The sequence below is a fragment of the Macaca nemestrina genome, chromosome 20 (assembly GCF_043159975.1).
Source record: "Macaca nemestrina isolate mMacNem1 chromosome 20, mMacNem.hap1, whole genome shotgun sequence".
Lineage (NCBI taxonomy): Eukaryota > Metazoa > Chordata > Mammalia > Primates > Cercopithecidae > Macaca > Macaca nemestrina.
Window position 1 is genome coordinate 9,528,579 of NC_092144.1, and position 25,310 is coordinate 9,553,888.

At 55.2% G+C, this 25,310-nt stretch overlaps 3 protein-coding genes and 2 non-coding genes across 13 annotated transcripts; 4 read left to right on the forward strand and 1 right to left on the reverse strand.

Moving 5' to 3' along the window:
* Positions 1 to 185: 185 nt before the first annotated feature.
* Positions 186 to 7,240, forward strand: SHFL (shiftless antiviral inhibitor of ribosomal frameshifting). Of its 4 annotated transcripts, none has more exons than XM_011733887.2 (8): positions 186 to 460; positions 934 to 1,057; positions 1,256 to 1,305; positions 3,664 to 3,702; positions 3,905 to 4,054; positions 5,209 to 5,312; positions 5,435 to 5,589; positions 6,059 to 7,240. In XM_011733887.2, exons 1-8 carry the CDS (start codon positions 440 to 442, stop codon positions 6,289 to 6,291), a joined length of 876 nt encoding a protein of 291 aa, XP_011732189.1. In that variant the 5' UTR covers positions 186 to 439; the 3' UTR covers positions 6,292 to 7,240. The 4 variants fall into 4 exon arrangements, with proteins under 4 accessions (XP_011732189.1, XP_011732380.1, XP_011732309.1 ...); XM_011734078.2 differs by having other exon boundaries at positions 187 to 460; positions 5,419 to 5,589; positions 6,059 to 6,326; XM_011734007.2 differs by having other exon boundaries at positions 188 to 460; positions 5,543 to 5,589.
* Positions 6,327 to 20,312, reverse strand: LOC105477563 (angiopoietin like 6). 6 transcript variants are annotated; one of them, XM_071087108.1, is made up of 9 exons: positions 19,777 to 19,911; positions 18,774 to 19,638; positions 16,164 to 16,252; positions 11,829 to 11,989; positions 9,981 to 10,572; positions 8,763 to 8,943; positions 7,684 to 7,871; positions 7,340 to 7,610; positions 6,327 to 6,766 (listed from the first exon to the last, which is right to left on the reverse strand). In XM_071087108.1, exons 5-9 carry the CDS (start codon positions 10,560 to 10,562, stop codon positions 6,576 to 6,578), a joined length of 1,413 nt encoding a protein of 470 aa, XP_070943209.1. In that variant the 5' UTR covers positions 10,563 to 10,572; positions 11,829 to 11,989; positions 16,164 to 16,252; positions 18,774 to 19,638; positions 19,777 to 19,911; the 3' UTR covers positions 6,327 to 6,575. The 6 variants fall into 6 exon arrangements, with proteins under 6 accessions (XP_070943209.1, XP_070943208.1, XP_011732581.1 ...); XM_071087107.1 differs by having other exon boundaries at positions 16,148 to 16,252; XM_011734279.3 differs by lacking the exons at positions 11,829 to 11,989; positions 19,777 to 19,911 and adding an exon at positions 20,176 to 20,312 and having other exon boundaries at positions 16,148 to 16,252.
* Positions 19,996 to 25,025, forward strand: LOC105477738 (peter pan homolog). Its single transcript, XM_011734463.3, has 12 exons — positions 19,996 to 20,109; positions 20,198 to 20,368; positions 21,202 to 21,303; positions 21,502 to 21,552; positions 21,659 to 21,829; positions 23,375 to 23,451; positions 23,653 to 23,760; positions 23,862 to 23,985; positions 24,062 to 24,140; positions 24,223 to 24,352; positions 24,432 to 24,601; positions 24,680 to 25,025. Exons 1-12 carry the CDS (start codon positions 20,092 to 20,094, stop codon positions 24,892 to 24,894), a joined length of 1,416 nt encoding a protein of 471 aa, XP_011732765.2. The 5' UTR covers positions 19,996 to 20,091; the 3' UTR covers positions 24,895 to 25,025.
* LOC112427614 (small nucleolar RNA SNORD105) lies at positions 21,348 to 21,432 on the forward strand. The gene has a single exon (XR_003019308.1). It is a non-coding gene; the product is annotated as a small nucleolar RNA SNORD105 (small nucleolar RNA).
* On the forward strand, positions 23,501 to 23,580 carry LOC112427616 (small nucleolar RNA U105B). Its single transcript, XR_003019311.1, has one exon. It is a non-coding gene; the product is annotated as a small nucleolar RNA U105B (small nucleolar RNA).
* Positions 25,026 to 25,310: the final 285 nt, after the last annotated feature.

Sequence of the window (25,310 nt, forward strand, 5' to 3'; positions counted from 1 at the left end):
AGGACAGAGAGGAGGGTGATGAACTGGGGGAGCGCGCGCTGGGTGGGGGGGCGCGGGGCCTCGCCGCGGCCTTCCGATGCGGCCCCGCCCCCACGAGGGACGTGAAGACGCGGACCCCGCGCAGCGTGGGGACATGTGACCGACTGCAGAGGCCGCGCCGCCTCCCCCGCCCGAGGTCTGCGCGCTCCGCCGCAGGGTGCAGACCCGGGGCGACCGCCTGGGTTTGGGGCGCAAGAGCAGAGGCGGAGCCAGGGCGGAGCCAGCGCGCCCGGTCCCCCCTGAATCGAAAGCGAAACAGGGGCTGGGGAGGAAGGGCGGAGCCGGCCCCGAGGCACCGCCCCCTGCCCTGCGCGGCTGCTGGACCGACGGGCGCGCCCAGGTAGGGGGGCGGCTGAACCGCGCAGTGCGGACCCTCGCGGGGACCTGCGCCGCCGCCACCATGTCTCAGGAAGGTGTGGAGGTAAGAGATGGCTACGGCTGGGCCGGGGGCAGACGCGACAGACTCCGAGGAGCGGCCGAGAGGCGCGGAGGGGGCTTCGCAGTTCCTGGGGACCCCCATCCTAGAACCCCAGATCTTTACCCCTGCCTGGCGCTCACCCCCCTTGAAAAGGAAAGTGACTCCCACGTTTCCCCAGAGCGAAATGAGGCCTCTCCGAGGAAAAGCGGGGGCTGCAGGGTCAAAGGTCAGAGGCCAGAGATAACCTGGCCGCCCCCCCACCTTAGGCTGGGACGCTCGCCTCAGTCCGCGCCCTCCCCCAGCGCCATGTGGGGACTTTGGCTTTTTCCAGGAAATGCCGTAGAGGGATGAAAGGGGGGGGCGGCGGAGGCCAAAACCAAGGGTCAAGTTCAGGCCGGGAGAACGGTGCCTAGAGATGGGGGAGGGACGATCGCGCTTCCCCTTCGCCCACCGGAACCCCCCTGTCCCCATCCCAGCTGGAGAAGAGCGTCCGGCGCCTCCGGGAGAAGTTTCATGGGAAGGTATCCTCCAAGAAGGCGGGGGCTCTGATGAGGAAATTCGGCAGCGACCACACAGGAGTTGGGCGCTCCATCGTGTACGGTGAGGCTGCTGGGGTCCCGGGCCTGGTGCGGAGACCGCGCGTGGGAGCGCCGAGGGGGCGTGGTCTAGGGAGAGGCGTTGAGATCACCTCCCCCGGAGGTCCCAGCCTCGGGGAGGCTCTGCATCGCGGCTCTGGGTGGCCTGGAACTCCCACAGACCCTTCAAGGGCCCTTCTCTTATACGCACTCTCCCCCGCAGGGGTAAAGCAAAAAGATGGCCAAGAACTAAGTAACGATCTGGATGCCCAGGTAACCTGTCCCCTCCCCTCGCAAAGGACCGGGTCACGGGAGGGACAGCAAGAGGGGGGACCCGACCGGTTCATGGTGACTGACACTTCTCTGAAACAGGAGGGACCAGGCATTGTCGGTCTGTAACTCATCACCCAATATCACTTTTTCACCTCTCTATCGTTTGTCCGGCCAGGGAGCCTGCAAACAGTAGGCGCTCATTATGCGCTGATTGTATTCAAAGGCGGACAGCCATGAAACTAGGCAATGAAAGGAGTCAGGATTATGGCCATCGTGGGGGGGCAGAGATCAGAGAAGACTTCCTGGAGGAGGAGGTACCAAGTCTTAAAGGATGGAGAGGAGTGAGCCCTGGGAGGGGAAAGGGAAAGAAAGGCAGGGGCCTTAGGGTGTGGGAGGGAATGGCATGAGCAAAGGCTGGGAGGTGGGGAAGGGTTGTTAGTGTCAGTCTCTAGAAAGGCTGGGATGAGCAGGGGATTGGGGAGGAGAGAGAGGGAGGGGAAGGGAACCCTTGTGTTGAATGAATGAATGAATGAATGAATGAATGAATGAATGAATGAATGGCTTTGAAGCACAGGTGCATCATGGCTACTTTGCTTCTTCGAAAGCTTTGGTGATGGGAACACTGTGGATTTCGCCTGCCTGAAAGGCTCAGTGTAGGGCTGTTACAGTATAATAGGCCTGGCGCCATGGCTCACGCCTGCGATCCCAACACTTTGGGAGGCTGAGGCGGGCGGATCACCTGAGGTCGGGAGTTCGAGACCAGCCTGACCAACATGGAGAAACCTGTCTCTACTAAAAAATACAAAATTAGCTGGGCATGGTGGCGCATGCCTGTAATCCCAGCTACTCGGGAGGCCGAGGCAGGAGAATCGCTTGAACCTGGAAGGCAGAGGTTGCAGTGAGCCAAGATCACGCCATTGCACTCCAGCCTGGGCAACAAGAGCGAAACTCTGTCTCAAAAAAAAAAAAAAAAGGCCAGGCGCGGTGGCTCACGCCTGTAATCCCAGCACTTTGGGAGGCCAAAGCGGGCAGATCACGAGGTCAGGAGATTAAGACCATCCTGGCTAACATGGTGAAACCCCATCTCTACTAAAAATACAAAACAACAACAACAACAACAATTAGCCAGGCGTAGTGGCAGGCGCCTGTAGTCCCAGCTACTCAGGAGGCTGAGGCAGGAGAATGGCGTAAACCCGGGAGGCAGAGCTTGCAGTGAGCCAAGATCGCGCCACTGCACTCCAGCCTGGGCAACAGAGCAAGACTCCGTCTCAAAAACAAAACAAAAAACAAAAAAACCCAGAGGATAGTAAAATATGTATCATAGTCTACATTTATACATATAAAAGTATGATAAAAATGATAGCAGAGGGGCCGGGTGCGGTGGCTCACGCCTGTAATCCCAGCATTTTGGGAGGTTGAGGCGGGCAGATCACTTGAGGTCAGGAGCTCGAGATTAGCCTGGCCAACATAGTGAAACCCCGTCTCTACTAAAAATACAAAAAATTAACTGGGCGTGGTGGTGCATGCTTGTAATCCCAGCTACTTGGGAGGCTGAGGCAGAAGAATCACTTGAACCTGGGAGGTGGAGGTTGCAGTCAGCCGAGATCACGCCATTGCACTCCAGCCTGGGCGACAAGAGTGAAACTCCATCTCAAAAATATAATAATAACAATAGCAGAGGGTAGCATTCATTTAGTATTTCCCATATGGCAAGACTCCAGGAATTGATTTATTTCATCGCCACAGTGACCCCAGGAGACAGGTCCTGTTATTTATCCCCATTTCACAGACAAACTGAGGATGAAGTCACTTGCTAGGTTCACGAAGCAAGCAGGTGGCAGCTGCGATTTGAACCCTGGCCACCTGGAGTCAGAGTCTGGGCTCTAACATGCCTGTCAGTGGGAACCCAGGAGGCAGGGAGTGGCTTGTCCAAGTCCCCACAGCTGGAAGTGATAGAGCTGGGATTCGAACCCACATCTCTCAGTCCAGATCCCCACCACTTAGCCAAGCACAACGTGGCCTCAAAGGGGCGATATTGTCACAACACCAACAAGCATGTGGCATTTGCAGGCAGGAAGTGAGTACGGGGGTCAGGCTGGCCTCACAGGCAAGCCCTCCCCTAAGCCTCAGTTTCCCCATCTGAGCAATAAGGTAACAGGTGTGCCCACCTCTCAGGGCTGCTATGAGGACAACTGAGGCCACACACCTGGCTCTCAATATGTGGGCAGTGCTCTGTGAGCTCCTGGCGAGCTAGGGGCACCCTATTCTCCTTGCGGCCGGGGCCCTCCCAACACAGCAAACAGGTGGAAAAGAGGCCTGAGCCCCATCCCAGTTTCTGCCCCTGCTATCTCCACCCAGGATCCACCAGAAGATATGAAACAGGACCGGGACATTCAGGTGAGTTGGCGGCTAGGGCTTGAGATGGGGAAGTGGGGAGGGCGACATCTGCAGGCACGGAAGGATGTCCATTAGGGCAGGAGGGGAGATATTCACTGGGGCAGGAGGAGGACTTGTCTGTAGGGAGAGGAGGGCTGATGCTTATGCTGGTGCAGAAGGGGTGACCCCCCTCCACCTCATCCCCACCTGCCCCATTCCACAGGCAGTGGCGACCTCCCTCCTGCCGCTGACACAAGCCAACCTACGCATGTTTCAACGTGCCCAGGACGACCTTATCCCTGCTGTGGACCGGCAGTTTGCCTGCTCCTCCTGCGACCACGTCTGGTGGCGCCGCGTGCCCCAGAGGAAGGAGGTAGTGACCCACAACTTAACCTTGACTGTCCCGAACTCCACTCCTGACTCCCATCCTCAGTGACTGTACCTCTGACCTAAGGATTTCCATCACTGACCTCCAAACTCAGAGCTCAGCCTTCATCTTGATCCCAACCCCTGACCTTAAATGTGAGAAGTCCAATACCTCCTTACCCCAGAGCCTGACCCTTGACCCCACAATTGAACAGCTACTACAGAAATCAAACCTGGCCAGGCGCAGTGGCTCATGGCTGCAATCTCAGTGCTTTGGGAGGCTAAGTGGGGAGGACTGCTTGAACCTAGGAGTTTGAGACCAGCCTGGGTGACAGGGTGAGACCCTGGCTCCAAAAAAATTTTTGTTTTGAAGAGATGGGGTCTCGCCCTGTCGTCCAGGCTGGAGTACAGTGGCGGGATCATATCTCACTGCAGCCTCCACCTCCTGGGCTCAGATGATCCTCCCCACTCAGCCTCCCAAGTAACTGAGACTACAGGCCTGCGCCACCACACTTGGCTAATTTTTGTATTTTGTGTGTGTGTGGAGATGGGGTTTTGCCATGTTGCCCAAGCTGGTCTCACACTCCTGAGCTCAAGCAATCTACCGCCTCAGCCTCCCAAAGTGCTGGGATTACAGGCATGAGCCACTGCGTCTGGCAAAAAAATTTTTTTAATTAGCTGGGAGTGGCAGTGTGTGCCTGTGGTCCCAACTACTCAGGAGGCTGAGGTGGGAGGATCGTTTGAGCCTAGGAGGTGGAGGCTGCAGTGAGTCATGATCACAACACTGTATTCCAGCCTGGATGACAGAGTGAGACTCTGTCTCTGAAAAAAGAAAGAAAGAAAAGAAACCAAATCTGACCTCAAAAACACAGCCCCAAATCTGGCCTCTGAATGTCCTGACCAGTAGTTCGCTTCTGGTCAATGCTTAACTAGTTCTTGCAAAAGAGGCAGGAAGCCAAGATGTGTAGTGTTTGCCAATTTCTGTGGTGTAAGTATTCCCACCATGGTCAATATGAGGCTACCCATGTGAAGTCACTGATTGAGTTGGGTTGCTCAAGCTGAGGCCAGCCACTGCAGCACACTTCTAGCCCTGACCCCAACCTCAGACACCTCTGACAATCCTTGGTCCCCTCTCTGCACGCCCCCCCCCACCACCACCAGGTATCCCGGTGCCGGAAATGCCGGAAGCGCTACGAGCCAGTGCCAGCTGACAAGATGTGGGGCCTGGCTGAGTTCCACTGCCCGAAGTGTCGGCACAACTTCCGGTGAGGGCGCTGACCCCCAGCTCCCCCTCAGCCCTGCCCCACCCCAGCCCTGCCCCTCCCTGCCCTGGCCCCACCCTGGCCCAGCCTCGCCCTCGGACCCTCACAGCCCTGCCCGCCCCCAGGGGCTGGGCACAGATGGGGTCCCCGTCCCCCTGCTACGGGTGCGGCTTCCCCGTGTATCCAACACGGATCCTCCCCCCGCGCTGGGACCGGGACCCGGATCGCCGCAGCACCCACACTCACTCCTGCTCGGCCGCCGACTGCTACAACCGGCGAGGTGAGGCTTTTCTCCTCCAACATCCTGGGCAGTCTTTGTCCCCTTCTGTGCCTTTAAGTCCCCAAATCTCCACTCAGTCCACTTCGTCTCCCACAGCAGCAGCCACTGCTTCTACGTGGCCTCCATGGCCCCCCAGTCTCCGTGGTCTTGCCCACGAGGCTCTGAGGTTTCACCCCAGTGGCCCATGCCTGAGGGTCTCCATGGCCTCTGCCCCCATGGTCTCTGGGTTTGGGGCCCCTGTTTTGTCCCCTGTAATCTCAGGTGACCCCCCATGTCCCCAGGTCTCCTGTATCTTCAACACCCCTGAATGTCCAGTTGTGCTGGTCCCCGTATATTGTGGCCTCAGCTCTTCCCTAGAGCCCCTCGTGGCCTCAGCCCCTCCCTAGAGCCCCTCGTGGCCTCAGCCCCCTCCTGCCCAAACTCTCATGGGACCTGGAGTCCCATGTCTGCAGCACCTCTCCCTCCCTAGAGCCCCACGTGCCTGGGACATCCTGTGCTCACCCCAAGAGCCGGAAGCAGAACCACCTGCCCAAAGTGCTCCACCCCAGCAACCCTCACATTAGCAGTGGCTCCACTGTGGCCACCTGCTTGAGCCAGGGCGGCCTCCTGGAAGACCTGGACAACCTCATCCTGGAGGACCTGAAGGAGGAGGAGGAGGAAGAGGAAGAGGTGGAGGACGAGGAGGGCGGGCCCAGGGAGTGACCCCTGCCAGGTGCAGATACAAACCAGACACGGTCTGTGGCTACTTTGTGTTATTATAAGATATGAGCTCAAACCGAGATATGAATGACCTTGGGGAGCCATCTGGGGCCAAGATATTGACAGGGGGGGATTCCTGGGGCCCATTTTCAGCACCCAGGGTCACAGATCCACAGTGGGAGGTTCTGTGGGACACACTGGCACTGAGCCACAAAGGTGTGGCCAGGACAACTTGAGTTCCTGCTGACCAATGTCCCCTGGGGCCTTGGGGACAGAGGAACAGAGAGTCACAGCTTCAGGGGCCGAATGAGCATGGCGGCCTTCCTGAGAGAGTATGCTCCACCACGAAACTCAGCCCAGTAGACACCATCCTGGTAGCGGCTTCGGTAGTGGCCGCCGCGGTGCCACATACCGTTGAGGTTGGAGTGGGCACAGGCATGGTACCACCAGCCTCCCCGCTGGTACAGGGCACAGTTACCTGAGGGGAGAGAGAGAGTCCATGTCCTCTCACCAGAATAAAAGTCTCTACCTGCACCTCACAGTGCAAGGCTTTTGCCAGGTATCCCCTGGCCCCTCCCATTCTTATTTAATACAAGCCCTGATCTTCCATCTCCTCAGCAAAAAAATAGGAGCCCTGGCCCCCCAACTTTCTTCGGAGTAATAGCCTTAATTCCTTCCCTATCTCCTTACCAAAGTACGAGTCACACCTTTCCCACTTTTTCTGCAAACTAGGAGTCTACCACTCATTCCTTTATCAAAGAAAAGAAAATTACCTACTTCCTTTCTAGATAAGAGTACTAGCTCTCACCCTCTGCCCTTCACTTGAACAGGAGTCTTGATTCTTTTTTTGCCTCATCAGAGAAGGAATCTGGACTCCCCATACCCCCACCAGGATAAAAGTCCTGACCTTTGTTCTCTTGACAGAATAAAAGCTTGCTTATCCTACTACTTACCAGAGGGGCGTCTTACCTACCCTACCTCCTTTCATTCCCTCACCAGAACAGGAGTCCCACCTCCCCTATCCTCCCACCAGAATAAGAGTTCTCCTTACCAGAATAAGAGTCTCGGTCCCTATCCACGGTGCTGAAGGGCTTGTCATTGTGCCAGGAAAGAGAGTCTCCAGCATCACCATGGTACTGGCCAAGCCGCAGGCGGTAGTGGTCGCTCTCAGGTTCCAGGGAGAAGCCATCATAGTGGGCACGTGCTCCACGGCCTCCCCAGTCTTCCAGGAGAACCAGCAGCTCATGGTCCCCACGGCTGGTCAGCTGATACACGGGTTCAAGGCCCAGCCAGTATTCTCCGTCTGGCCGCCCAAAGCCCGCCTGGCAGGGCAGGAAAGTCAGGAAGCCAGAACAGGCTCCCTCCCCTTCCCTGTCTCTGCCCACCTGTGCCCACCTTATAGTGCTGCCAGGTAGTGAAGAAGTTGACTGAACCATCTTGCCTCCGCTGGATCACAGTCCAGCCTCCACCCTCCAGCTGCTGTTCACACCATGCTGACACCACATGCCGGCCCACTCGCAGTTCATACACTCCACTCTGTTCATGGCCTGCCTGGCGGGCCTCTGCACAATCCTGCCATGGGCCTGTGGGCACAGGGATATGTGGGAGGCACAGCCTGGGCTGACCAATCCCTTACTGGAGCAAGAGTCGAGATTCTCACAGGTCCCCTCACCAGAATAAGAGTCCTGCCTCTCCCACTTTTCTACCAGAATCCTGCCTCTCCCATTTCCTCACCAGCATAAGAGGCCTGCCTCTCCCATTTCCTCACTAGAATTCGAGCCCCAATAGCCATTTCCTTACCTGAGTAAGAATCTGGGTCCCTTGTCTCTAACCAGAGGAAATGCCAAGCCTGGGGTTCTTTCTTTCTTTTTTTTTTTTTTTTTTGAGACAGAGTCTCGCTCTGTCGCCCAGGCTGGAGTGCAGTGGCGTGATCTTGGCTCACTGCAAGCTCTGCCTCCCGGGTTCACGCCATTCTCCTGTCTCAGCCTCCCGAGTAGCTGGGACCACAGGTGCCCGCCACCATGCCCAGATAATTTTTTGTATTTTTAGTAGAGACGGGGTTTCACCGTGTTAGCCAGGATGGTCTCGATCTCCTGACCTCATGATCTGCCTGCCTCGGCCTCCCAAAGTGTTCGGATTACAGGCATGAGCCACCGCGCCCGGCCAAGTCTGGGGTTCTTAAACCCTGGTTTTTATGGTCTCCTCACCAGAATATAAGTCCTGAATATGGTACTCTGAACCAGTTCAAACTCTTACCAAAGGTAGCAGTCCTAAATCTACAATCGCCTCACTAAAATAAGAGTCCCCCCTGTTCTATTTCTTGTTTCTCCTATTTTCACACCTTAGAAGTTTGGTCTTATTTTTAATCAGAATCATTTCTTCCGGTCCTCTCACGATAAGAGAAATATGCCACTAAAATCCTGACTCCTCAATTTGCCTCTACCCACAATTCCTCAGCCCTGCTGTCGACTTACCCACAGGCTTGGTGGGGACAGCAGGTTGACCTGCAGGGATGGGAGAACCCAGGGGCTCCTGCTGTCTCTGGGTCTGGTCTCTCTGGGGCTCTGGGACTGGGTCCAGCATCCTACTGGTGTCATTGGTGCTACCCACAAGACGGACCGGAACCACAGGCACCAGTGGGGGTGGTGGCAGGACCTGGGGTGACGGAGAAAGTCAGGTGTTATTGCACTAACCCTCAGGCCAGGAGGCCTGGTCTCAGGGGCAGAGATGGTGGATAAATCTCCCAGCTCCCAAATGACCTGGACATCTGGCAGTGGGGGTATCCCAGCCCCAGGAATAATCCTCCCCCAAAGCTAAACAACTTGGCTTTAAAGTGCAGACAGGCTGTGTACGACGGCCCACGCCTGTAATCCCAGTACTTTGGGAGGCCGAGGCGGGCAGATCACCTGAGGTCAGTAGTTCGAGACCAGCCTGACCAACATGGTGAAACCCTGTCTCTACTAAAAGTACAAAAAAAAAATAACTGAGTGTGGAGGGTCACGCCTGTAATGCCAGCCACTCAGAAGGTTGAGGTAGGAGGATCGCTTGAACCTGGGAAGTGGAGGCTGCAGTGAGCCAAGATCACACCACTGCACTCCAGCCTGGGAGACAGAGCAAGACTCTATCTCAAAAATAAAATTAAAAAAATAAAGTGCAGACAGAGCTGGGCTTAAATACCGGTTCTTGGTGCTCATGGCTTAATTGATCTGTGCCCCAGCCTCCTTCTCTGTAAAGTAGGCATAATAAGAACACATCCAACAGTATCTTAACTTACCGACTCCTCTCACCAACCCTGTAAGGTAGGGACTGTCACAGAGCAACATTCTCTTATCCCAAACCCAGACCCGGACACGTTCCAGAATTCAGAATAACACGGCTGGATTTAGACACAGTGACATAGGGAGGGTTATGTATATGCATGTGCGTACAGAATATACATAACACTCCTAAAGGGGTTTTTGGTCTTTACGTGATAATGATATGCTTAATTATAGGATCCTATGACTATTCACATTAAGTGGATAAGTAAAGGCTATAAATAGCCAGCAGTCACTTTTTGACCCAAATAAGTTACCAGAGGGGCGAGTAGCAATCCGGCTTTCAGGGTTTTGCGGATCTCGGAACTGTGGATTGGGGTTGCAAAACGCCCATTTCACAGACGATGCTGCTATCCGGGTAGGCTGCGAGGTTACCTGCTGCTGCCCGCCCGCGCCTCCCGGGCACAGGCGCTCCAGGCGGGCGATGAGACTGCTCTGCTGGGTGACAAGCTGCGCCAGCTCGCGGAACTTGACGTCCAGCTGGTGGAAGCGGGCGGCGGCGCGCTGAGCCTCGGCGGACGCGTTGAGCACGCGCTCCCCGAGCAGAGCCAGCGCCGCGGCAGGCTCCGCCCCCGAATCCGCCCCCGGGCCCGCCCCGGGCCCCGCCTCGTGCTGCAGCTGCGCGCGCAACTGGCCCAGGCGCGCGCTCAGGCCGCGGCTTTCCTTGCGCAGCGCGCGCACCTCGCCGGCCACGGCGCCGTCGGCCGCCACCAGCCTCTGCAGCTCGCGCAACAGCTCCTCGTGGCGGCCAACGCGCATGCGCAGCGCCGCCAGCTCGCTGGCGTTGGCGGCTTCGGGCGCCTCCCGCGTGGACGCTGGGCCGCTCCAGCACACGGCCCCCGTGAACTTCTGCGGCGGCAGCACGAAGGTGTAGGTGCAGCGCGGGGCACCCTCCCGCGCCCACGACGCGCCCAGCAGGAGCAGCAGTTGCAGCGCACGCAGCCAGGGCCTCCCCATGGCGGCGGACCTGCAGGCAGAAGAGGAACGGGAGGAAGACGGGGTGCTGGGGCCAGGCCATACCCCTCTGCTTCCACGCGGGGATGCGCGCGTCTACACCCGCGGTGTCCCGGGCCCATGATTCCCATCCCCATCTCCATCTCATTCCACCCGCGGCTGGAGGGCCCCAGGGTGATCCCACTCTGGCTTCAACACCGAGCTCCTGGCGCCCCCCGAGATAACGCATCTCACGCATTCATTCAAGCGAGGCCGGACGCGGTGGCTTACGCCTGCAAACTCAGCACTTTGGGAGGTCGAGGCGAGAGGATCGCTTGAGACCAGGAGTTCGAGACCAGCCTGGGCAACATGAGGAGACCCCCCGCCCCATCTCTACAAAAAATTAAAAATTAGCCGGACGTGGTGGTGCACACCTCTGGTCCCAGCTATTCGGGAGGCTGAGGCAGGACGATCACTTGAGCCCAGGAGTTCAAGGCTGCAGTGAGCCATGATCGCTCCCATGCACTCCAGCCTGGGCAACAAAGTGATACCCCATCTCAAAAATAAATAAATAAATAAAAACAAGCCTGATGTGGCAGTTCAGGCCGGTAATTCCAGCACTTTGGGAGGCCGAGGTGGGCTGATCGCTTGAGCCTAGGAGTTGGAGACCAGTCTAGACAACACAGAGAGACCCTGTCTATACAAAAAATACAAAAATTAGCTAGGCATGGTGGCAAGGGCTTGTCATCCCAAGATCGCCTGCACCCAGGAGTTCCAGGCTGCAGTGAGCTGTGATCACGCCACTGCACTCCAGCTTGGGCGACAGAGCGACTCTGTCTTAAAAAAAAAAAAAAAAAAGGCCGGGCGCGGTGGCTCAAGCCTGTAATCCCAGCACTTTGGGAGGCCGAGACGGGCGGATCACGAGGTCAGGAGATCGAGACCATCCTGGCGAACACCGTGAAACCCTGTCTCTACTAAAAAATACAAAAAACTAGCCGGGCGAGGTGGCGGGCGCCTGTAGTCCCAGCTACTCGGGAGGCTGAGGCAGGAGAATGGCGTGAACCCGGGAGGCAGAGCTTGCAGTGAGCTGAGATCCGGCCACTGCACTCCAGCCTGGGCGACAGAGCGAGACTCCGTCTCAAAAAAAAAAAAAAAAAAAAAAAAAAAAAATTCACTAGGTACTATGCACAAATGTGTGCCAGCCCCCTTTCTAGGCACTGGGAATACATTTAGAAACAAAACAGACAAAAATCCCTCCCCCAGTGGCAAAACAAAACAAAAAAAACATACTGTATAGGATGAATAAATAGAGTATATTAGACAATGTTAAGTGCTAAAAATAATAGTAGGACTGGTGAGGCAGCTGAGGCCTGCGTTAAGGCGGGAAGACTGCTTGAGGCCATGAATTCAAGACCACACTCCAGACAGGGCAATGTATCCAGATCCTGTCTCTACAAAAAAAAAAAAAAAAAAGTAACTGCAAGTGCACAGAACCACATCTGGCTAATGTTTAAATTTTCTGTAGAGTCAGGGTCTCGCTATGTTGCCCAGGCTGGTCTCCCCTGGCCTCAAGTGATCCACCTCTGCCTCCCAAAATGCTGAGATTACAGGTGTGACCCACCATGCCCTGCTAATTTTTAAAATATTTTGTACATCTGGGCTCAGTGGCTCACACCTGTAATCCCAGCTCCTTGGGAGGCAGAGGAGGGAGGATCAACTGAGGCCAGGAGTTTGAAGCTGCAGTGAGCTATGATCGCAGCATTGCACTCCAGCCTGGGGACAACAGAGCAAACTCTGTCTCTTAAAACAAAACAATAACAACAGCAAACTAGGTAAAGAACATGGAGGTCTGTGCAGGGGCAGCATGAGAGGAGGGGTTGCCTAAAGGGAAAGCCTGGTGGAGGAGGAGGTCTAAGCGCAACAGCTCTGAGACTGGACCCTGCCTGATGTATTAAAGCAACCTGGGAGAGGTTAAAGCAAAAGCAAAGGAAGGCCGAGTGCTGTGGCTCACGTCTGTAATCCCAGCAGTTTGGGAGGCCAAGGCAGATGGATCACCTGAGGTCAGGAACTCGAGACCAGCATGACCAACACAGTGAAACCCCGTCTCTACTGAAAATACAAAATTAGCTGGGTGTGGGGATACAGGCCTGTAATCTCAGCTACTTGGGAGGCTGAGGCAGGAGAATCACTTGAACCTGGGAGGTGGAGGTTGCAGTGTGCGGAGATAGCACCACTGCACTCCAGCCTGGGCAACAAGAGCAAAACTGTCTCAAAAAAAAAAAAAAAAAAAAAAAAAGCAAAGGGAGCAGGGTGCAAGGAGGTGAGATGGGTCTCATCTGTTGGATATTGGACACCCCAACTTCCACATCCTCAGACAAAACCCCAGCAGATCCAACCCATCTAAGCAGATCTAATCCATCAGCCAGACCTGTCTGCTCTTCTGTTTAGATCCTGAATTCCTCCACGTCCCCGCTGCTCCCCGCTGCCCGGAGACCCTCCCTGAATTCCCAGCTCAAGACACCATCTGGATGACAGCAGCTGCCTCCCTGCTCTCTGGATTTCCATCCTTAACCCCAGGTCTAGTCTCCCCAACAGCAGCCAGAGGGCGCCTGTGAACATCCGAGTCAGTTCACATCCCTCCCTCCCTCCTCTGCCCTGAATCTTCCTTGGCTCCCACCTCCTTTAGAGGAAAAGCCCAAATCCACCCACCGTCCATAAAAACTTGCGCTATCTGCCATATCCCTTCCTGCCCTCACCTCCTCCCATGCACTTCCTCACACGAAGCAAGCAGCCTGGAACATTGTTCACAATTTAACATCATTCCCTTCCTGTCCTTATTCAAGTCTCAGCAGCCCTCCTTGATCAGCAGATTTAGGGTTGTCCCTCGCTCTCTCGCTCTCGCTCTCTCTCTTTCCCTGCCCCCCACCCCCTCTTTTTGTTTTTCTTTTTTTTTTTTTTAGACGGAGTTTTGCTCTGCAGTCTCAGCTCACTGCAACCTCTGCCTCCTGGGTTCAAGCGATTCTCATGCCTCAGCCTCCCAAGTAGCTGGGATTACAGGCATGCTCCACCACACCCAGCTAATTTTTGTATTTTTAGTAGAGACAGGGTGCCTGGCCAACATGGTGAAATCCCGTCTCTACTAAAAATACAATTAGCTGGGCATGGTGGCATGGGCCTGTAATCTCAACTACTCGGGAGGCTGAGGCAGAAGAATGGCTTGAACCTGGGAGGCAGAGGTGGCAGTGAGCTGAGACCATGCCACTGCCTTCTAGCCTGGGCAATCCAGTGAAACTCCATCTCAAAAAAAAGAAAAAAAGAAAAGACAGAGTCTTGCTCTGTTGCCCAGGCTAGAGTGCAGTGGAGCAATCATAGCTCACTGCAGCCTCCAACTCCTGCGCTCAAGTGGTCCTCCTGCCTCAGCCTCCTGAGTAGTTGTAACTATAGGTGCACACCACCATGCCCAGCTACTTTTTTGTAGGGAGGGGGTCTCACTATGTTGCCCAGGCTAGTCTCAAACTCCTGGGCTCAAGTGATCCTCCCACCTTGGGCTCCCAAAGTGCGGAAATTACAGGTGTAAGCGACCACACTGGGCCTAAACCTACACTTCCTGATGCCTGTACAAGCACATATCCTGAGGGTCTCCACCTCACACACACATTGCCGCATTCATGCATTCAACCACAGGCGCCTTGAGTGCCTATCGTGTGCCAGGTGCTGTTTTAGGCAATGAGGACACAACCTTAAACCAAACAGACAAAATTCCTGCCCTTACAAAGCTGACATTCAAGTTGGTAGAACAGAGAAATAAGTCAAACAGTCCCCAGGTAGGTCAGAGGGTAATCGTACTTAGGAGAAAAATGGAACAGGAAAGGGGGTGACAGTCCTGGGGCTGGGGGACATTTAACAGAGAAGTCAAGACTGGGGGTGGTGGCTCACGCCCACAATCCCAGCACTTTTGGGAGATCGAGGTGCCTATAATCCTAGCACTTTGGGACGCTGAGGCGGGAGGATCACTTGAGGCCAGGAGTTTGAGACCAGCTTGGCTAACGTGGCGAAACCCTGTCTCTACTGAAAATACAAAAATTAGCCAGGCGTAGTGGCGCACGCCTGTAGTCTCAGCTACTCAGGAGGCTGAGGCACAAGAATCACTTGAACCCGGAAGGCAGAGGTTGCAGTGAGCCATGATTGTGCCACTGCAGTCCAGCCTGGGCAACAGAGCGAGACTCTGTCTCAAAAATAAATAAATAAATAAATAAAAGGAGTCAGGAAAGGCCTCACAGAAGATGTGACACTTGACTGGACACAGTGCCTCACGCCTGTAATTTCAGCTCTTTGGGAGGCCAAGGCAGGAGGATCGCTTGAGCCCAGGAGTTTGAGACCAGCCTGGCCAACATGGTGAAAGCCCATTTCTACTAAATATAAAAATTAAAATAAAATAAAGAATGACACTTTTGCAAAGACCTGAAGGAAGAGAGAGAAGAAGAAGAGCATTTCAGGCAGAGGGAACAGCAGGTGCAAAGGCCCTGAGGTTGCACCCAAGAAATGGCAGAAAGGGGCCAGGCATGGTGGCTCATGCCTGTAATCCCAGCATTTTGGGAGGCTGAGGCGGGAAGATCACCTGAGGTCAGGAGTTCAAGACCAGCCTGACCAACATGGTGAAACCCCGTGTCTACTAAAAATACAAAAATTAGCTGGGCATGGTAATGCATGCCTGTAATCCCAGCTACTACTCAGGAGGCTGAGGTGGGAGAATCGCTTGAACTCAGGAGGCAGAGGTTGCAGTGAGCTGAGATCATGCCATTGCACTCCAGCCTGGGCTACAGAGTAAGTCTAAAAAAATAAAAAATAAAAAAATAATAAAAAAAGACCAGGTGTGGTGGCTCACGCCTGTAATCCTAGCCCTTTGGAAGGCTGAGGCGGGTGGTTCACGAGGTTAGGAGATCAAGACCATCCTGGCTAACACGGTGAAACCCTGTCTCTACTAAAAATACAAAACAAAACAAAAAATTATCCGGGCATGGTGGTGGGCGCCTGTAGACCCAGCTACTCGGGAGGCTGAGGCAAGAGAATGGCGTGAACCCGGGAGGCAGAGCTTGCAGTGAGCCGAGATTGTGCCACTGCACTCCAGCCTGGGCAACAGGGCGAGACTCTGTCTCAAAAAAAAAAAAAAAAAAAAAAAAAAGGAAATGGCAGAAAGGTCTACAAGGCCGGAACAGAGAGAGTAAGCGAGGGGGGAAGCAGGAGGAGGGAAGACGTGACAGGGCAAAGGGTGAAGGGTCCTGTGGGCCCGGAGGAGGACTTGGGTTTTACTCTGAGTCAGCTGGGAACCATGGAGGGTCTGGGCTGGAGATGGCCACATTTACTTCTGGACTCAGACACCAAGCAGGGGCTCACAAGAGTCCGGGGAGGGGGGTCCTCTCTTTGTCCCCTGATCACTGACACGCCCCCACCCCCCACAACAGAGACTGACCAACCCCCCTGGAACTGGGACGTGTGTATCATACCCACTGCCTTTCACACTGTGAGCCTGGGGTGGCGGGGTGGCCTGGGGGCCCCTAAGCCAAGCTGTGGTCGGAGTTTCCCCACAGTGAGAATCAGCCTCTACCTACCTTCCCACCCTCTCACCTCTCGTGCCCAAGACCCTGAATCCAGCGAAGCTCACAGAACACACAAGAAGTCCAAGGAAGAGCCGAGGGTCCAGTGGGGCCTCTGAGCTAGAGAAGGAGAGAGGGTGGTGGGACAGGAGAGAGGAGGCTCAGTAACCACTCCCCAGCCCCCAGAGCCTGGGAGTGGAGCTGGGATGCTGGGCCCAGGAGCCCAAACTATAAATATTTAGCTTTTCCCGAATGAGAAATGAGACAGAATTGCCAGACCCCCCTGCCCAGGCCACCAGAGCCTGATAACACAGGTCAGTGTCCTGGACATCCCTCCCCTTCCCCCCCATCCTCCACCGCAGAGCCGAGAGTGTGGGAGCTGCAGGCCCCGGGGCAGCCGGGCAGGATCCCAGCCCCAGACACGCACACACCACACCCAGAACAAGGAACATCACTGGGGACTCACTGTGTGTAGGGCTTGCTTCTAAACTCTCCACACCTTTTATGTATTTGATCCTCACAACCTGAGCTGGATTCTGTATGTACCCTCATTTTACAGCAGGGAAAACTGAGGCTCAGAGAGGGTAAGCGACTTGCCTGCAGTCACACAGCCAAAAAGAGACCAGGACGGGAGCCATTCGAGGTAGCCTGACTCAGAAACTCACTCATGTACACCACAGCAGTCACACACATATGGGCACATAACAGAGCGGACACAAAGACACACACACACTCGCATGCACGCACACATTAACACCCAGCAAAAGTCTGGGTGCAGTGGCTCATGCCCAAAATGCCAGCACTTTGGGAGGCCGAGGTGGGTGGATTACCTGAGGTTAGGAGTTTGAAACCATCCTGGCCAACATGGTAAAACCTCGCCTCTACTAAAAATACAAAAATTAGCTGGGCATGGTGGTGTGCGCCAGTAACCCCAACTACTCCGGAGGCTGAGGCAGGAGAATCGCTTGAAGGCAGGAGAGTCGCTTGAAGCTGGGAGGCGGAGGTTGCAGTGAGCCAAGATAGAGCAACTGCACACACTCCAGCCTGGGCGACAAGACTGAAACTCCATCTCAAAATAATAATAAATGATGATAATAAATTGAAGAATTAATAAATTAAAATAAAAAATAAATATAAAAGACAGCTGGAAATTTTTAAATTGTGGTAGAAGTAATATATTCTTAAAGTGAAAACCTTAGCTCAGTTACATGTGATTTATGTTTCCTGGATTAATCTGGATTGTGTAATTATAAATAAAAATGTAAGGCCGGGCACAGTGGCTCACGCCTGTAATCCCAGCTCTTTGGGAGGCCAAGGCAGGCAGATCACGAGGTCAGCAATCCAAGACCAGCCTGGCCAAGATGGTGAAACCCCATCTCTACTAAAAATACAAAAATTCACCAGGCGTGGTGGCGGGCGCCTGTAATCCCAGCTACTCAGGAGGCTGAGGCAGGAGAATTGCTTGAACCTGGGGGGCGGAGGTTGCAGTGAGCCACTGTACTCCAGCCTGGGCGACAGAGTGAGACTCTGTCTCAAAAAAAAAAAAAAAAAAAGAAATGAAAATGTAAGATTTTGAGTCCACTTAATTACTTAATTATTTGTTGAAAATAATACAAGTCAGTATAATAGAGAAGCATTCATATATTCAACACTGTAAGACAAAACACTAGAGACCTTGGATTTGATAATTGATCTGATATCCTGGACAGTACTCATATGTACAGTGATCGTTATCTTTCTTTGGGTTTTTGTGTGTGTGTGTGTGTGTGTGTGTGTGTGTAGTTTTATGCAGTAAGTTCCATGTAGTGCTGGCACTTATTTAATTAACTATTCATGATTTTGTTAATACCTTGTTATAGAATTCAGGCATGTATTTTCAGCATAAGAAGCCAAACACACCAGCTTGTCATTGGAAAGAAACCGTAAAGCTTGACTTTTGCATTGGAACTATGCTTTCATAAATAAAGGATATCTCATTGATTTAAAAAAAAGACACAGCTGGCCGGGCGCGGTGGCTCAAGCCTGTAATCCCAGCACTTTGGGAGGCCGAGACGGGCGGATCACAAGGTCAGGAGATCAAGACCATGCTGGCTAACATGGTGAAACCCCGTCTCTACTAAGAAACAAAAAACTAGCTGGGCGTGGGGGCAGGCGCCTGTAGTCCCAGCTACTCGGGAAGCTGAGGCAGGAGAATGGCGTGAACCCGGGAGGCGGAGCTTGCAGTGAGCTGAGATCCGGCCACTGCACTCCACCCTGGGTGACAGAGCGAGACTCCGTCTCAAAAAAAAAAAAAAAAAAAAAAAAAAGACACAGCTGAAAACATAACACAGTTTCAGGCAACAACTGTATGTTCCAAATATGGTCACACACACATCACAACTTAAAGGGAAATGGGGGTGGGCTGAGTGGGTCTTTATCTGTGTGTCAGGCCTTCCACACCCTGGTTCTTGTGATCACGCAGTAGTGCACAGATACAAAACAGGTCCGCACAGGTGACACCTGGAAACCTATCCACCACATCACAGAGGTCACCATCTGTCTCCCACATGCTCGTTCACATTTTCACACAAGTCAAATCACACAAGACGGAACTGGGGGAAGTAACCATGCAGTCATTTCCCAGGGGTACAAAGAAACTCACGTAGAGCCCTGCAGAGCCCTGGCCCAGGGTCTGAGACCTGTCTGAAGGCCCCACCGACGACCAGCCACACGCTGGGGGAGCCGCCTCCTTCCCCGGGTCTGCACCGTCCTGAGCTCCCAAGTAACTCGAGTGGACTCCAGGGTTGAAAGAGGAAATGGTCGTCCCAGATCTTAGAGAGGCTGCCAGGCTGGGCTCTGGGCCTGAGCTGAGGCCCCCACACTGGGCCCCTCGGCCCCCCACCCTCAGCCCCTTCTGACTTCCCCATTGGCAGTAGAGAGGGAGGGAACTTCATAAGTCACAGAGAGGGGCTGAAGAAGACAGAGAGTCAGACAGATGGAGATGGGAGAGACATAGGGAGATGGCAGAGATAGGGAGAGATGGGGAGATGGGGAGAGACACAGGGAGGCAGATGAGAAGAAACAGGGATGGGACCAGACACAGAGAAAGGAAACTTCTTTAGTTTCCATCTTTAGTTATAAATGATGAAAGAGACAACTAATGACAGAGACAACGTTGCAAGAGGGAGAGAGAGATGGGGGAAGACGAATGGGAGGGGAGACACATCTAGGGGAGAGGAGGAAGAATTGGGGTGCCAGAGAGAGCAAGGAGGGAGAGGAGGCCGATGGGGGAGGGGAGAGCAATGCTCAGCCCAGCGAGGGGGTGTCCCTGCCCCCCACTGCAAGGTTTTGGGGAAGACGCCAGAGGCCTGAGGCCAAGACTGAGGCTTTGAGCGGAAAGAAGGAGGGGGCGAGTTATTCACGAAGCGCCCGCCTTGCCCTGAGTTTCCAGAAGGTGATGTGGAGTTTCCATCCCTCAGCCCGTCTGCAGTCAGGGGTACCCAGGGAGGACAGCTGGCCCAGAGGAGCTGTGGGACAAAAATGAATGATTGCCACAGTCATTCCCTCCAGTGGCTTCTCCCCAAGTACGTGGCGCCAGAGCGCCCAACATTGTGCGTATATGATCGCTCCTAATTCGTGAGCCCGGGGGATATTATCATCCTTACTTTGGGAGGAGCCTCGGAATGCAGAAAGTGGTTTTAGCCCAGCTGGAGGAAATGGACCGAAGCGGGATTCGAACCGGCGGATTAGTTTCTCTGCAGCCCGGAGCCGCGTAGCCCCGCCCCTTTCTCCCTAGAAACTGGCACCCGTGTCTCCATAGCAACCGCTCCACCTGATTGCCCCTCCCCGCTCCCGGAGGCCACCTAGTGCGCAGGCCCGCACGATGACGACCCAGGCCGTGCCGGCTCTCAGGCGCCGGAAGTGAGCCGCGCAGCGCCGGAAGCGGCGGACACAGGAGGCCTCGTGGAGGACACAGCAGCATGGGACAGTCAGGGAGGGTAAGGCCCGGAGGTTTGGGAGGCAGGGGACGCAGTCGGGATCCCGACCGAGGTCGCGGCGCTCACCGTTTGTCTCTTGCCACCGCAGTCCCGGCACCAGAAGCGCGCCCGCGCTCAGGCGCAACTCCGCAACCTCGAGGCCTATGCCGCGAACCCGCACTCGTTCGTGTTCACGCGGGGCTGTACGGGTCGCAACATCCGGCAGCTCAGCCTGGACGTGCGGCGGGTCATGGAGCCGCTCACTGCCAGCCGTCTGCAGGTCTGTACCCTACCCCCAGCCCGCCTCCACCCACCCTGGGCCCCGTCTTCGCGGCTGCAGTAATGGCTCCCGCTATAAAACTGTGGGAGGCCTCAGTCTCCCCGGCTGGAAAAAGTGACCCTCATGGGGAGCATCATCTCTACCTTTCAGGGCTTTGCTGAGCTGGAGTGAGGGCGCGCAGCTTGGGAGATAGTTGGTCGCCTAAGCCTGACGGTTAAGACTGGAATCTGGAGCCGGGCGTGGTGGCTCATGCCTGTATTCCCAGTATTTTGGGAGGCTGAGGCAGGAGGATCACTTGAGCCCAGGAATTCGAGATCAGCCTGCGCAGCATGGCGAAACCCCGTCTTTGCAAAAAATAGAAAAATTAGTCGGATATGGTGGTGCATGCCTGTAGTTCCAGCTACTGGAGAGGCTGAGGTGGGAGGATTCCTTGAGCCCAGGAAATTAAGGCTGCAGTGAATCAGGATCATGCCACCTCACTCCAGCCTGGGCGACAGGAGGAGACCGTGTCGAAAAAAAAAAAGAGGCTAGAATCTGGAGGCAGCAAAGCAGGGTTGGAAACTCTTCTCCCCAGTACCTGAAGCAAGTTAGTTAACCTTGCTGGGCCTCAGTTCACTCATTTGTCAATGGGAAAATGCGCTGTGAGCAAGAGGTAAGAGTTAGAACTCAAATCCGCGTCTGATTGACTCTAAAGGCTAAGATCCTTTTGCTCCTCTGGGCTTATTGAAAGGGTTTGATGCTAGACAGACCATAACAGGATTTGCACCGTCAGCTTATAGTCATCGCAATAAGGGATAAGCTATGTTTTCTCTTTTTCTTTTTGTCATTTCCAGGTTCGTAAGAAGAACTCGCTGAAAGACTGTGTGGCAGTGGCTGGGCCCCTCGGGGTCACACACTTTCTGATCCTGAGCAAAACCGAGACCAGTGTCTACTTTGTGAGTAGATGCCCTCACCCTTCATCTCCCCCAGACCCCCACTTTCCCCTTCTCTTATGATGAACACATGTGCCTCTGAGCTGCTGTGATTTCTGGCTTCAAAGTAAACGCTCTGAAGAAGAGATGGGGCAAAGGTGCCTACTCGCAGACTCCTCTGCTAGACCCCTCCAGCGTCATTGATCTTTTTTTCTCCTGCAGAAGTTGATGCGCCTCCCAGGAGGCCCCACCTTGACCTTCCAGGTCAAGAAGGTGAGAGGGGTGGAGGTGGTACAAAGCCATGTGGGGTCAGAGCTGGACTTGGGGGTGTTCCCAGCCATGTGTGGTTGGTGGTCACCCCCTCACTCCTGCCCTACAGTACTCGCTGGTGCGTGATGTGGTCTCCTCATTGCGCCGGCACCGCATGCACGAGCAGCAGTTTGCCCACCCACCCCTCCTGGTACTCAACAGCTTTGGCCCCCACGGCATGCATGTGAAGCTCATGGCCACCATGTTCCAGAACCTGTTCCCCTCCATCAACGTGCACAAGGTGGGTCTGGCCTGGCGAGGTGGCAGGTATGGGTGGGTGCAGCGGGTAGAGGTCCCACAGGCCCTCAGATGGATTGCTCAGTCCTCCCAGTTCTGAGGCTGAGAGCTCCTGGGTCTGCTGAGTCCTGAGGGCAAATCCCACTCCTGTGTCTGATGATGCTGGACAAAAGTGTCCAGAGATGCCCCCAGCGCTCCCCACCCCACGAGCTGCGCCTTTTCCAGCAGGTGGAGAGAAATACTGATGGAGCTCTATTCCCCGTGTGTGTTGAGTGCTGGACTGAGCAGGATCATAGCATCTCTTCTCATGGCCCTGTTTTACAGAGGGAAGCTGCAGGCCCAGTGCTATGGCTCAGGCCTGTAATCCCAGTACTTTGAAAGGGCGAGGTGGGAGGATCGCTTGAGCCCAAGACTTTGAGATAAGCTTGTGCAACATAGTGAGACCGCATGTCTACAAAAAGTAGATTTTTAAAAAGCCCAGCGTGGTGATGCATGCCTTTAGTACCAGCTACTGGGGAGGCTGAGGTGAGGATCACCTTAGCCCAGGAGGTCGAGGTTGCAGTGAGTTGTGTTCATGCCACTCTACTCCATCCTGGGTGACAAAGGGAGACCCTGTCTCAAAAAAAAAAAAAGCAAAACTGAGGATGGCCAAGATGCTGATTTTAGATTCCAGGGCGCAGGACTGGATTTTTAAACTCGTCTGGCTCCTGAGTTCTAGCTCCTAATCTTTGTCACTAGTGACTCTCAGGTGGGACTTAGAAATTATGGAAGATATCAGTCATCAGAGAGTCTAATACGGGCTCAGGGACCAGGATTTCTTCTTTCCTTTTTTTTTTTTTTTTTTGAGACGGAGTCTTGCTCTGTAGCTCAGGCTGGAGTGCAGTGGCCGGATCTCAGCTCACTGCAAGCTCCGCCTCCCGGGTTCACGCCATTCTCCTGCCTCAGCCTCCCGAGTAGCTGGGACTACAGGCGCCCGCCACCTCGCCCAGCTAGTTTTTTTTTGTATTTTTTAGTAGAGACGGGGTTTCACCGTGTTAACCAGGATGGTCTCAATCTCCTGACCTCGTGATCCGCCCATCTTGGCCTCCCAAAGTGCTGGGATTACAGGCTTGAGCCACTGTGCCCGGTTGATTTTTTTTTTTTTTTTAATTATTATACTTTATGTTCAAATCTGCACGTTCTTCCTTTTCTTTTTAAGAGACACGTCTCCCTACATTGATCTTGAACTCCTGGGCGCAGGCAGTCCCGCAGCCTCCGCCCCCCAAGTAGCTGAGACTACAGGCATGAGCCACCACGTCCAGCACATTTTTCCATCTACTTTTTGTAGACATGGAGACTCGCTATGTTGCCCAGGCTGGTTTTGAACTCCTGGGCTCAGGCAGTCCCCCCACTTCAGCCTCTGGAGTAGCTGAAACTGCAGGTGCGAGCTGGAGGCAGCATTTCTAGCCAGTGCCACAGTCCATGTACAGTGCATGCATCCCCCAAAGCCCCCACTTCCCCATACTTCGCCGTGAGCCTACTGGAGCATGCGCTGTTCCTCACCTTCCAGGTGAACCTGAACACCATCAAGCGCTGCCTGCTCATTGACTACAACCCTGACTCCCAGGAGCTGGACTTCCGCCACTAGTGAGCGTCCCAGCGGAATGGGGGACGAGGGGGTGCCGGGTGGGGGCCCCCGCGTGCGGCTGATGACAGCACTCCTGCTGAGACTCTGTGATTGCTGTGTCTCAAAGTAAACGCCCTGACGCACTGTGGGAAGGGTGGGATGGGGACTGCCAGCCCCGTGTCCCCTGACCACACCCTTGCCGTCCACTCACGTTCCTGCAGTAGCATCAAAGTCGTTCCTGTGGGCGCGAGTCGCGGGATGAAGAAGCTTCTCCAGGAAAAGTTCCCCAACATGAGCCGCCTGCAGGACATCAGCGAGCTGCTGGCCACGTGAGGAGGGCACAGGGCGGAAGGCCACTGCCGCCCGGGGACCCCAGAACAGGCCCGGGAGCCTGAGCTCCCCCACTGAGCCCTGTATGTCCCACACACAGGGGCGCGGGGCTGTCGGAGAGCGAGGCAGAGCCTGATGGCGACCACAACATCACAGAGCTGCCTCAGGCTGTCGCTGGCCGTGGCAACATGCGAGCCCAGCAGAGTGCGGTGCGGCTCACTGAGGTAAGGCCCGGGGCAGGGGACCCCTGGGTTCCCCCAGTCCCAACAATGGGCTGACACTTCTCCCTCATCCCCCTAGATCGGCCCGCGGATGACATTGCAGCTCATCAAGGTCCAGGAGGGCGTTGGGGAGGGCAAAGTGATGTTCCACAGTTTTGGTGAGTCCAGGGCCCGCGGGGGTGCGGGGTCATGGGTGCCGGGCTGCATCCGGACCTTGGTGACCCGCGTCTCCTGGCTCAGTGCACAAGACAGAGGAGGAGCTGCAGGCCATCCTGGAAGCCAAGGAGAAGAAGCTGCGGCTAAAGGCACAGAGGCAGGCTCAGCAGGCCCAGAACGTGCAGCGCAAGCAGGAGCAGCGGGAGGCCCACAGGTCCGGGCAGGGCTGGGCACGGCGGGGCCGGGGGATCCCTGGGGTGGGCAGCCACATTGACCCCCACCCCCTCCTCCAGGAAGAAGAGCCTGGAGGGCATGAAGAAGGCACGGGTCGGGGGTGGTGATGAAGAGGTCTCTGGGATCCCTTCGAGGACGGCGAGCCTGGGGTTGGGTGAGGAGGACGATGACCAGGAAGATGATGACATCGAGTATTTCTGCCAGGCGGTCGGCGAGGCGCCTAGTGAAGGTATGGAGTGGGGTCTGCAGCGGGGCACCCAGAGCCTGTCCTTGTCCCTGGGAACCCTGACACTGTCTCTCCCCACAGACCTGTTCCCCGAGGCCAAGCGGAAACGGCCTGCCAAGTCTCCAGGCCGGAAGCGGCGGGAAACGGATCGAGGCAGGGGTCGTCTTTGTGACCGGAAGTTTCCCAAGCCCAAGGACAAGCCCCAGGGGTCCCAGACCAGGCGGGGGCCCAGAGGGGCTTCCCGGGATGGTGGGCGAGGCCAGGGCCGGGGCCGCTCACGGAAGAGAGTGGCCTGAGCCCAAGCCGCACCGGAGCAGTGGGTGAACTGAACGCCCCAGATTGGGGCCCGAGAGACATGGCCCTCGGTTTCCTTTCATAAAGGAGTCGTGTCCCCCACCCTTCCACTCCAATAAACAACTGAACTGGCCAGGGGTCCACGTCGGCGTTTGGGATGGGGGATCCTGGAGCTCTGCAAAGCAACCCAGAGTCGCCTGGGCAGGTGACCCCGGGAGTCCCTCCCACCTGGTTTCTTCCTGGAAGCTGGGTCTCTCCCCTACCCTGCATGGGGTTGGTTTCATTGGTGGCAGTGGTGGTCATGAGGCCCCTCCCCACAGTCCCACCAAGAGCCCTGCAAGCAGACAGGTCACGCTTTCAGCAGATGAGCTTGAACCTCAAGAGGGCTGTGCACAATGAGGAAGGAAACGTGGGTGGA